The sequence below is a fragment of the Onychomys torridus genome, chromosome 10, assembly GCF_903995425.1.
Source record: "Onychomys torridus chromosome 10, mOncTor1.1, whole genome shotgun sequence".
In the NCBI taxonomy this organism is placed as follows: domain Eukaryota; kingdom Metazoa; phylum Chordata; class Mammalia; order Rodentia; family Cricetidae; genus Onychomys; species Onychomys torridus.
Window position 1 is genome coordinate 20,625,568 of NC_050452.1, and position 13,202 is coordinate 20,638,769.

The 13,202-nt window shown below is 40.5% G+C and overlaps 1 protein-coding gene across 1 annotated transcript in view; it reads right to left on the reverse strand.

The window, feature by feature from the left end:
* Abca13 (ATP binding cassette subfamily A member 13) overlaps nt 1-13,202 on the reverse strand; it is a 428,395-nt gene that overhangs the window by 143,075 nt on the left and 272,118 nt on the right. Inside the window, exons 47-49 of the mRNA XM_036201460.1 lie at nt 12,246-12,364; nt 9,895-9,982; nt 3,110-3,221 (exon numbers count right to left, since the gene is read on the reverse strand). Coding sequence (XP_036057353.1) covers nt 3,110-3,221; nt 9,895-9,982; nt 12,246-12,364 — 319 coding nt within the window. The remainder of the gene's footprint in view (nt 1-3,109; nt 3,222-9,894; nt 9,983-12,245; nt 12,365-13,202) is intronic.

The window sequence follows — 13,202 nt, forward strand, 5'->3', positions numbered from 1 at the left end:
TTTCATTTCTGATTTTGTTAATTTGGATGCTCTCTGTCTTTTGGTTAGTTTGGATAAGGGCTTGTCTATCTTGTTGATCTTCTCAAAGAACCAACTCTTTGTTTCATTAATCCTTTGTATTGTTCTCTTTATCTATTTTATTGATTTCAGTTCTCCATTTGATAATTTCCTGGTGATTGTTCCTCCTGGGAGACTTTGCTTCTTCCCATTCAAGGGTTTTCAGGTGTGCTATCAAGTCACTAGCATGAGATTTCTCAAGCTTCTCAAGCTTCTTTATGTGTGCATTTAGTGCTATGAATTTCCCTCTTATCACTGCTTTCATAGTGTCCCATAAGTTTGGGTATGTGATGTATTCATTTTCATTGATCTCTAGGAAGTCTTTAATTTCTTTCTTTATTTCATTCCTTAACCCATTCGTGATTCAGTTGAGCATTATTCAGTTTCCATGAGATTGTAGGATTTCTGTAGTTTTTCCTGTTGTTGAAATCTAACTTGAAACCATGGTGGTCCGATATTCCAATTGTTTTGTATCTGTTGAGATTTGCTTTGTGGCCAAGTATGTGGTCGATTTTAGAGAAGGTTCCACGGTGTGCTGAGAAGAAGGTATATTCTTTTTTTGTTCGGGTGGAATGTTCTGTAGATATCAATTAAGTCCATTTGAGCCATAACATCAGTTAAGTCCATTATGTCTCTGTTGAGCATCTTCCTGTGTTTCTCTCATTCTCGACTATTTCTATTGCAATACTATTCTTATCCTCAGTATGGGGAAAGATTGTCTACTGACTAACTAAAAATGCCCTTCCTCCTTGCAGCATCAGTCAGGGTCAAGTGGAATTTGGCTTTAAAAAAAAAAGAACTTTCAGAGAGAAGAGCAACTGCTCCCCATACTCACCCTCATGATGAGGTCAAAATAGACTCCTTGAAATCTCAAGCATACCAGGATTGGCCAGAGGTGCTGGCTGCTAGACTGCCCAAATGACCTCAAACTACTGTTCATCACTCAAGGGCCACTGTTATAGTCCTTGATGGAGAATGTCCACAAAAAAGGACCATTCAGTTGGACATGAGAGAAAAGTGACACTTGCTACTAGAGAGAGCAAGAACTACCATGCCTCAGAGCCCAACTGGCTCAGCATCTAAGCTTATATTATATGCATATATGCACATGTATATACTTATGTATTCCTAAAAATAATTGGTTCACTACATATGATACTGCATGTGTGTGTGTGTGTGTGTGTGTGTGTGTGTGTGTGTGTGTTTCCAGAGCTGATCATTTGGCACTGGACAAGCAACTGGTTTATTCTTTGCTGGGGAAAGCTACATCTCTGGTTCTTAGCTTTCCTCATTTGCTGATAGTTCTTTGTGAAGAGTTGAGGCCTTGGCCCCATGGGATTTTTCCCCATCCAGTTTGACGTATTCACTAGTGTCTTCCTTGTTTAGCTCATTTGGTGCAGTCACATCAGCAAGATGTTAGTGGTGTAGCTTCTGATCTTACTAGGAGACTCAATCTCAAAGTAAATTCCCTGAATCTCTGGTTCCTAAAATCTTCTCCTCCATCTTCCACAATGTTCCCTGAACTAGAAGGACTCAATGAGAGTGGAGTCATGGTTATTGGAGGAGACTCTACAAGCACTAGTTTACTAAACCAGCATAATCCCTAACAACAATCTATAAACATTAGTCCTTATACCCACAGATAAGTGTAGTTTTCATACTTCATCGAGGAAATTTCTCTTTACAACAGATGGAGGCCACCAGAGAAAACCACAGTCAATCAAATTGCAGAGTTGTGAAGTCCAGTCTCAATAGATGTGTCTACAAAACATTATCTTACAAATTTTGACATGAAAATTAAAAGAAAGCATGCATATTGACTCCTACTAGAGTTCCTGATATAGTTTAACCCTTAATAAATAGCATTCTTTTGTCCCTACTCTGTATGATTCTATAACTCTTTTATGCTTCTCTTAGCCATACATATTTTAATATTTTCATTACCCACTAACATTAGATATCATTGAGGTGCTATAAAACTAGTTTATCTTGTTTATAAAGGTTTCAGCAGGCTAGAGGTACAGGCAGAGGTGGAGTACTTGCCAAAGGTGTACATAAGGAAACCACAAAACTCAACACCACAACAAAAAGTAAAAGCAAAAAGATAGGGGTGCTGGAGAGATGTCTCAGTGGTTCACACTATTGGTTTCTCTTTCAGAAGACCTAGATTTGATTCCCAGGACTGACATGGAGGCTCACAACCATCTGCAACTCCAGTTCCAGGGGATCCAATGACCTCTTTTGACCTCTTAGGGCATAAGGCATGCACATGGCACATGGACATTCATGCAGATGAAACACTCATACATATAAAAGAAAACAAGTAGGAAATGGGTAAACAAAAATTAAAAGTGAGCAAAGGGAACCAACTAAGAGTGAGTGCTTAGCACTGACCTCCATGAGCACAGATGCTTCTGCAAGCACACATGAACTAAACTACAAGTGTGACCTGTTGTTGCTTATGCTTTCTGACTTTTTCTTTTTTACATAATGAGACTGAATTAACTTGATAAATTATTGCTTCTCTACTCAACTAAAGCTGGTAGATTCCCCTAAGCCAAGAAATCAACTTTGGATACCAAAAACGGCCCTGAGCCATTTACCAAAATGAGAAAGCATAGGTAATCAGTTGGTGGTTCACACAGGGGATTGATGAGATGAGGGGCCAACATAAATCAAATTACAATGTTCCCTTTCCCAATGACAACACATTAGGGAAATCTTTTACTCCCTACTGCAATATTCCATGTAGTGGTATTCTTAAAAATTGAATTTATTTTTGCTTCTATATGGTATTAAACTGCAGAATAATTTTTGAAATTAAATTCTCAGAATGTCTTTTGTTTCATAGACAAGGTCACAGTTTCCAGAAAGTTGGACAGTTAATGGAAGAGACGGGAAGAGCCCAGAACTTGGTGTATTTTTATGCACTCACTGTCTGATCATAAACTGCTCATCATTCTTTATTTTCCTATTCTGCATCTTTCACAGTATTTTTTAAATGCTGCTGTGTTGAACATAGTCAATGGCGTCGCATAAAAAATAACATTACCGTATTGTCTCCAGTCCACAGTATCAGGGGGTAAGTGCTGCCATAAGATTAGGTTATTCAGATGATTGAGGTAGGATGGTAGAGAATGGAACCCCTTCTGGTTATACCACACCTGAAAAAAGAAAGAGACAAAGGATCTCGTGAAAGTGGGCCTTAATTCTGTTCATGTGTCAATAAGCTTCAACAGTACCTGAACATAGGACTCAGAGCCCTGTTCCCTCATGGCTGACAGTGACAGCCAATTCCAGTCTGCTAATTTTATATTTATCTCAAGCATATAATTTACAGCTAAAAATAGATTAATTTTCCCCCAGAACAAATGCAAATGTTGCTTTATAATTATAGTCTCACAGGATTTGGGACCGAAGCCCATTATTTATTTTTTTCTTTCTCAGTTGGTAAGCTAATGAAATTTGACCTGCAAATTAAAGGCGTGGAAGATGATCAGAAAAAAATGATTACTTTCAATTTAATAACTGCACGTGGAACATTCTTTTCTCAAAATAAATTGAATTGAACATTTGTTGAGCATGGAGAATAAAGCAATGCACCTCTTGAGATGAGAAAAGTAAGAAGAGAAAGACTATGTTTGCAAAGACCAGATACTAAATATCATTTTAAAAAAACCTAACTGAACCAACACTTCCTATTCTTCAAAATATCAAAATTTTAATGAAAAATGAAATATGGATGATAAGTCTGCAGTGCTAGTATTTTCAAGAAATACAACCTATCAACTAGCATCCTTGAGTCTTAATTCAACTGTGATGGAACACATAGCTCTGGCAATGTTGTTGTGCAACAGATAATCTACTTTGAAAACAAAGAGCTACCCCACAGAAAGTCAGCCCTCAAGGAGCCTTCTCAAGTTTGCGCACAAGTTTACACAGTGAGAGCCAGACCTGAAGTCACTTACTTTTCCTCCATTCTTATGTGACCAAGTGTATTTTACAGTAGTCTGTAGGAACAACTAAGTAATAAAATTCTATAAATACAAAATAAAATAAAAACCTACTATACAAGCCAATGCTCCCCAATTCTTTCATTTTAGTAGACAGGAATCCCATCTTCCACACAACTAACTCCTGTTCCCAACTGCTTGTTTATGTTATAAAGTCATCTTTTAAACTTCAAGGGAAAGGAAGACATCTTGAAACCTACTAAACATAGAAGTCAAGATACTCTATGAGTGTTGAAGGTCTGCCTAGACACAGTAGCATAGCATGGGCAAGCCTCACTCCCAAATGCAGGGCCTCTTAGAGCTCCAATCCTGCAGAGCAGATAGAGGCCTGAGTGCTGGAATGGAGTAAGCATTGAGCTAAAGGATTCCGGATTACATCTCAGAAGTGTGTCTACTCTTTGGCCTAGCAGACATTTCCCTCAGAGTTCTGTATTGTCATACATACATTCACACACACACACACACACACACACACACACACACACACACACACACCATATTTCCAGAACTAATGAAAACGTAGGGTTCTGTTGAAGTCAGTTGAAGGCTAATATAGTTGAAAGCCCATCCATTTCATCTGAAGGTCTTAATTCCTGCTACCCAGGTCCACAGCCTTATTCCCACTATGACAGTTTCTTTAAAAGTTTAACAAATGAGAAGGAAAAAGAGAAGGGGGGGAAATGTAGTCTCTACCCTGTATCAGAAATTTTCAAATTTTAATTTTGATTTTGCTTGTCTGTTTTAACAGACTAGTATATTTTGAACTTACAATATCTCAGAACTGTGATGTCAACAGCAAGGTAATAATATAGGGGGCATAACAGAGCTAGGGAGTTAGGAGCCTCTGCTTACCCCCCCTATGCCTCATCCCCCATGGGCTCTGTGGTTTCTGTTCTAGAACACTTAATAGCCCCCATTTGTCAACATCCCTGTTCCTTGTTCCTTTGCCATGAGAGTGAGTCTGTGCTAGGCCACATGAGTTGAACAACAAAATGAGACAATAGAAGAGGTTTGAAAAGCACAGAGATGTATGCTGCATCCTTCCTAAGCCTCTGACATCTCTATGAGGACCTTATTGGGCTGACATACCAGATATAGACACAGAGTAAAGCTGAGCTCAAACTTCACACATAAACACACTGCAGTACATTCTTACCATCTTATGTGACCTGAGTATCCCTCAGAATGTCAGTTGGGTCCTTTCCTTCCAGAAAAAAAAGGGGGGGCCTGTCAGCAGTTCTTCACTTCTTCCTAGCTCCTTAGTGGTTGATCGAAACATCTGCTTTGTATTGCTTCTGGTTAGTGGTCACTTCCATGTAGAAGGAGTTATGCAGATACAATCCACTCAGCTTACCCTGTTGACCCTCACACCAGACATAGATGGTACAGATGCAACATAGTGACCACTCCTCAATCGCATGGTCTCCTATAACCTGTGCCAGCCTCCTTTAAATTCACTAATGAAAACTCCCTGTAGGAAACCTGTTTGGATTATATCCTACACATAACAGAGACACTGACCCATGTGCATGTTTGTCTGTCTCCCTAACCTCTCCTGCTCCATGCCTCTGAGTATATGGATTTAGGGCATGCAATGCATTTCTCAAGGCCTAAAAGTAATAAAATAACTATTTTCATCTCATGTCATTCCTCATTTAAAGGATGTTTTCCAACTTAAATTTTCTAAACTAAGTCGTCCAACTCCCTCCTATCAAAAGCCAACAGCCAGTCAACTACACACATGTTCACTCCTGTCCAAGGTGAGTTCAGTCAGGATGACAGCTGCAGAACTTGGCAGACTCTGAGCTAAATAAATGAGCACTGTTGATGGCTCTGGGGTCTAGAAACCTTGGGATTCGGTATTCCTGTGGGAACAGATGACTGACACAGCAATTAACACGGGCAGGAGGTGTGACTGTCACAGACACTGAAAACACAGGCATCACTTTAAGATTAGCACCTGGGTGACAAGAGACTCTTGTAGGGATTTGGGAATGGGAGGGGAAACGTGGAGAAGTACAGATGAGAGTGGCTGGACCCCTGATAAACATGGCTCCTTATCACATAGTAGTACACATCTGTCAAAGTGTCCCCTGTGGTGTGTCTGAAGACAAAGGGCAGAAGCTGTGCCCAACAGACCTGGCTTGGAGGTTTCTAAGCAAGATGCTTAGAAATTCGACTTCATATTAAATAACAAGAGTAGTGCTAAGTAGCCCTCTCAAAGGGACAGAAGGACCTTACACATCAAGGTGTGTGCTGCTCCCTGGTAGTCTGACATTTCCCAAATCCCAGTAATTAGGTTGAAGAACTCACTAAGTGCTTGTCTCAACAAGAACTACAGGCGCAGCTTGTGGTCCTTCATTACATAAACAAACAGCCTAGATGCTGTGCAGAGAGTCAACATCAAACTGAACTGAATGCCCACTGCCAGAGTAAGCTAGAACCCAGCTTTCCACAGGCCAGCTGGGAAGCTGCTCAGAGGCATGTTTCTATGCATCCTCATCACATGGAGCCATGAAGGAAGACGAGGAATGGTTGTCAGACAATAGAGTTGCAGACCATAGTAACTGCTGGGGTGGTGAGCATTCCCAGGAGGCAAAACTAGTGCCCAGCTTAGAAGCATCCTCATAGCCAGTGGAGTAGGTGGCCTTGCTAGGCATAGCCCACAGCTGTCCACCTGGCAGTCATGAACTAAATGCTCCTGTACTCAGGATGCTACTGACAACTTGTAGTTATTTGCTCAAATGCATTTTTCTTTGCAGTGAAGAACTGAGTGAATGGGCTTCCAGGAGTAATATTTACAGTGTTTTTGAGCTCCTCTTTCAATTTTTTTATTAAGTGATCTCCTTTTGAGAGGGCTGTTAATAATCTTTTAATCAAATAAATTTTAGGATGATCTTAAAATTTGCACTAAAGATTTTGCAGCATTCAAATGAGAGGTGTTTTTCTTTTCCTTCAAAAATATCTTTTTGAAAACTGAACTGTGCTCTGGAAATTGTTATGGGATTTCTTTCCCCGTTGGCCCAAAAGTCAGAAGGTGAGAAAGTTCAGGAAGGGAAGTAGGAAGTTAATCTTATAGGAATGGATTATGTTACTCCAGATCTTTGCTCTCAGGAACCACATATAATGATTCCTTAGGAAAGTGAGTACAGGAAGAAGAAAAATGTCAGTCTGGGTACACTTGCCTGTATCAAATCATCGGCAGAAGGGGATGTTAGATACACACACACACACACACACACACACACACACACACACACACACGGGTACATGCATGCACATGCTCACATACACACAGGTGTGAGCAATGTGTTTGGCCTATTTGTATGAAGTGTGTATGATGGAAAGTGACTTTGGATTAAATAAGATAAAAACACTCAAGGTGTGAGAGAGGCTGTCATGGGAAGGTCCCTGAGAGGCATTCAATACTCGCTGATCATGTGCTAGACATTGTTATACCCAAATTTCCACATTTCCTTCAAAAGGACAATGAAAAGTCACCATTTGTGTCTTAGGAACTAGAGTCTCTTGGTCACTTTTCTCAGTGTCTTGTAGAATGTCTGGCAGTTTCCTCTGCGAAGCAGGAACCTGAAGGACCATTTTGTCAAGCAAAGTTCAGTGGTCACCTTCCTTTGGATCCTGCATGTCCAGTCAATCAAGCAGTCCAGGCAAGAACAGTTTCTTGTCCAAATGGCTATTTTTGCCAAGGTTAAAATAAACTCTATATGGAGTGTCTTCAATGCCCATCCTCCTCTGAAGTAAATAAGTGCTGCCAGGAGCAGACATGTCTCACTGTCCAGAAAGTCTAAATTTTTAAAAGTATTTTAAATGCCGTATTTTGTAGATCTTTGAAGTATCTGATTACCTAGCTATCTGAAATATATCTACATATACCTAGAAGACTTAACTAACATGGCTACAAGTATGATAATCATAGATGACTAATTATTAATCTATTTTTTAATTATCCATTATAATTTTAAATGAGCTGTACAAACATAATACCTTAAACAAGAGTAGAAATATACACACAGTATAACAAAATTAACTTTAAGTTTGTATCAATAGACTAAAATCTATACCAATGTAAAACATTGTAAACAAGTTGTTGCACTTTAAAAGTAAGTTCATTAATCTACCCTTTCATCCTATTATATCTATATCATATCACATTTATAATCAATCTGATCAACCTGATTTAAATAAAAATATTGGTTTTTCTTTGTCTGACGGGAAAGGCTGCTGAAAGGATGAAGCAGTCATTTGACAGGACAACAGCCTCCTTGGGGCTCAGACAACCCTTCATTTCTCTCCACAGTATTAAATAACATGGTTTCCTGGAAGGAAGTACAGTCCCAAAAGGGTCAGATAGAGCTCATTCATTGCCCGGAGAGAGCGAAACGCTCCAATGCCAAAGAGCCATGTGGACCAACAGGCATAGGAGTCAGAACAACACACAAGCCACTCCCGTCCTAGCACTGGGCAAAAGGCCTGTTCTCTGAACATCTGAAAGCAAAGCCACGGGCATCTGATAGCACAAGGAGTGTCTTGGACAGAAAAATCGAGGCACTGTTCCAAAAAAAATCCACAGGACCCTTCTACAAATTACACCTATTTTAACCATGTCTACATACTACCCTTCAATATAAGACAATGAATCCATGTAAACTATTTCCCTTTGAGTTCCAGATGCTGGGATTCTCATGTTGAGCTATAAATCTATGTGTATGTTGATTTTAGAAGAAGAGTTATTTGAAGTACCCTCAGCCAAGGGAGGGGTTTCTGTGCAGTCCCTTCTACGACTTGGGATTTACTTCTGGGTTTAGATGTAAAGTATAGTTGTTGAGAACTGTCTCTGGGGATTACTTGTGAAGTGTCTGCAGAGAGCTTTATCCCCAGAGTAAACACCACATGCACAAGTGCTTGTGTGGATTAGCCTCTCCATTTCAAGGGAAACACAAACACCCCTGCTTCCCAGTGAGAAGTGTGATTCCTGGGCACATAGAAGTCCTGACAGATCCCTGTGATTTTATGAGTGGATGGGATACCTGAACACTAAAGAAAGAAATGATTTGGTCATCTCTTCACCCACTCCTTCATACTAGATTTAGCTTCCTCCTCAATCTACTTTTTCAATTTCTCTCTCAAATGCTGTGCCCCTTCCCCAATCACAGTGACTGAAAGCTTTGATCCTTTCATCCTTGCCCATTTTAAACTTAGGCTGACTATTTTACTTTGGAAAAGAGTTTGTTATTTGCCATTTCTGAATCTCATTGTTGAAAAAGACAGTCTTCTATCCAATCTTCACTCCCTCCCAACTAAAGAATCTCCTACCTTCTCCCTATAATTCTAACAGGATTATGCCTAACTCCTAGGGCACACTGGCTAGGACACAGAAATCCAGAGCCCCAAAGAGTCATCCTGAGTAAATGATGCTTGTTTTTTGTCAGGCTGGTGTGAACACAACCTTTTGAAAGATGAGGAGTTCACAATTCCAAACATGGGAGAATTCCTTGGCACCCACAAGCAGTAGTGGTGGCTCCACTCACGGCAACCACAGGTATCTCAAAATGTAGATCAGCTTTTCATTTACTTTAGTCTAATAGATGAAATTGTATCTAAACAAAATGTCGTAACCATTTCTACACTTTCTAAAAGTCAACTCATTTTTCTCTCCAGAGGATCTGCATAACACAATCAATCTCGACATTCAGTAGCAAATACTGGAATTTGATCTGCCTGCAGCAAGCCCATGCTCAAAATGTATTTGAGCTTTTGTTTGTCTAAATACTTCCTAAAATATGAAGAAAGGGAATTGTATTACCTTTGCCAAAGTTCTTTGTTTTGATGTGTTTGTCTTTACATCTTCAACTTCATTGGGAATTTGTACTCCAAAAGACCAACCTCCAAGCCTGTTAGGAGTAAACATGATGTTAAACCAACCCAGGGTACCAGTACTTCCACTCAAAGGGTGATTTAGAACCAATATAGTGGTTCTAGTCATCTCAAGACAGGAGGCTGCTGAGCAGGTCTGACCCATTGCATGACCACACAGATTGAGACACTTGCTGATGAGAGTGATCTGGCCTCATTCCAGCCTCAGAGAGAATATTGCTTATGGGGAAGGAAAGGCTTTGGCTCACCATGCTGGAAACTGTACTTATTAGAACTTAGCAGAAACAAACAGGATGAACCAAATTGGCACCGCCCCCCCTTCAAATCCACTATCCAGGATGACTTGCCCTGGTGCAATCCTACAACCACCTGGTCTGACTGTCCTGCTCTGCACCTTTTCCTTCACCACTCACAGCTTGCCTCACTCAAAAAGGCATCACAGAACTACAGTTGGGTGAGACTTTCCTTCTCTTTGGAATTATACTAATACCTTACACTTCCATCCATTATATGAATTACCATGCTGACTTTTGTAATCATTAACTTGCTGGTTTGTCTTTCATGCAGTTAATGAGTTTTTCCTGGGTGAGAATTATGTAACTTTATCTCCATGGGATGTATGTTATCTTACACTTATTAAGCTTCCCAATATAGTTGACATCAGAAATAAAGGCACAGTACATTAACATTGGTTTCTCAGTCTCTGAATGTAAACAGACTGAAGAACAGTCTTACACCATAGCATCCTTACTGTAAAAATTAAGGAATAGGGAGGTGTTTCCATATGGCAAAACTGAATTCTTTCATCCATTCAGAAAGCATTGACTGGGTACTTCTGAGATGCCAGGTACTAGTCTAAGTTTTGGGCATACGACTTTTACCACATCACAGTTAGGAAAGAAAAGCATAAGTTGTGGAACATATTAAAGGATGCTAGGAGGGAAGGAAGCAATAGAGATGCAGCCAAACCAAAGGGCAAAGGAGATCAGTGTTGAGGGCAATGACAACATACTGGCCTGGAAAAGGAGAGAAAGCAAATTCAAGGTGGTCTAGTATCCTAGCAACAAGGACAGCCTATGGGATGTCTGCACCTATGAAGCAATGCAGTGAGTTTTGGGAACTTGTGAAATTTGACAGGATAGTTGTGGTGGTTTGAAAGAAAATGACCCCAGAGAGAGTGCCATTATTAGGAGTGTGGCCTTGTTGGAGGAAGTGCATCACTGTGGGGGCAGGCTTTGAGGTCCCTTTTGCTCAAGCTTCCCTCAGTGTGACTGTCAGTCAACTTCCTGTTGCCTGTGAGATGTGGGACTCTCAGCTCTTCCTCCAGCACCACATCTGCCTGCATGCCGCCATGGTCCCCAACATGATGGTAATGAACTGAACCTCTGAAACAGTAAGTGAGCCACCACAATGAAATGTTTTTTTTTTTATAAGAATTGCAGTGGTCATGATGTCTCTTCCAAGCAATAAAAGCCCTAACTAGACAATGGTAAATGTTGCTGACATTTAAAGCAATGTGAAGCTACCATACCTGTGTTACCTCCTTTGGCTCCAAAAATTTCAACACATGTTTTTTTCCCAAAACCACAAGGAATTGTAAGACATCATATGTTGTCAGGTTCCATTACTAGGTGCTACATGGTAGAGGAAATCTTAACCAGAGACCATTATTTCGTTGTGCTGCTAGCTTTTCTGCTTTACTCCCTGAAGTAGCAAAACTGCCCCTGGCTCCCCTGCCACTGCCACTGATAAGATCTCAATTGATGCGATTTCCTTCAATGCTTCAAAGCCTGAAAGTCAGCAGTGAAGAATCCGATTCAGGCCTGCAGTGTGGCTTTGGAATTCCTATGAGCACCAAGGTGTGTCTCAGACTTTTGAGCTTTAATGCACATTAACATTTGGAACAATGGTTTTTTCCCAAGTGCAGTTGACTCTCAAAGTCCACCGGCTCTGCACGTCTGTGGGTTCAACCAACTGCAGGTAGAAAATACTCAGAAAATAACTGTGGTTACATTCAACATATCTAAACTTCTCATTCATCATTATTTTCTCATAGCGTTTATACTGGTGTCAGGTACCATAAGTCATCAAGCTACAACTACAGAATGTGAGAATGTGAGTGGGGTGCTATGGTAGTCCCATAGCACCATTTTGCACAAGGGACTCAAGCTTCTGTGGATTTCGGTACCCTCTGGGTTCCTGGAACCAGTCCCTGTGACTATGGAGAGACACGTGTAATTAAAAACAATAGGCAAGATCCAGCACCAGCTTTGTACACACCTTGGTTTTGCAGAGGGCACCAGCAAGTACTCTTCCACGTCATAGCCTGAGAGGTTGAGCAGCGTGTGTCCCAGGCAGTTGGTGAGATAGGGGGCCTCAGCGTTTTTACTGTAACACTTCTGTAATTGTTTTCAAAGACATAAAACAGAAACTTTTTCAGAACCCACAATCAGCTTCCTGACATTACACTAAATGTGACTTTTCCTAGCTTTTAATTTTTAATAAATTATCTCCAGCCTTTTAGACATTCTGCTTTCTGAAATCTCTTTAAGAGCCTCCTGCAGTCAAGGGTTTCAAGAATTCCACTGTGACCTGTGCTGCCAATTATATCTGAGGACTTCAAATCCTTTTTTTTGCTTGTAAGTTTGGGCAGATCTGTAGGAACTAAAAAGGAAAGATGTTTCCACTGGCATGGTCTTTCATTTGAAGAAGCTACAAGAGGCAGAGGCAACTAGTAGGAGAAAGATAAGCAGGAGGATCCAAAGGCCTGTGTTTCTTTCGTATATGTTAGAAGCCAAACTCAAAGAGCCTGCTGGGGATTTTACTCAAGTCTACATGATGAAGTGGCCATCAAATGAGGAAGGAGGGAGTGGTCAGCCCGATGATCACCATATGACTGCCATCCTGCCGCAGAGTTCAGACTAAATGTGCTCTATTTGTACTTCTGGGAGGGCAGGTTTGGAGCATATAACATGTGAAAGCAGGAAAATTGTCTCTGAACGTTTTGTTCCAGCTTTGCAAGCTTGTTTTCCCTTCAAAACTAGAGTCAAAGTACCCTGCCTGACCTAACATATGGGTTTGTTGCTCAGTTCCTACATATGTGCAAGAACTATGGCAAGTCAAGAAGGTCAAACAACCTTCAGAAAGGCACAGGTTAGAGAGCCAGAAGATTAACTGCCAGAAGTTATGGCTTAAGCAAATTCCCACACATGTAAAGTTTAAAATTTTAAATCAAAG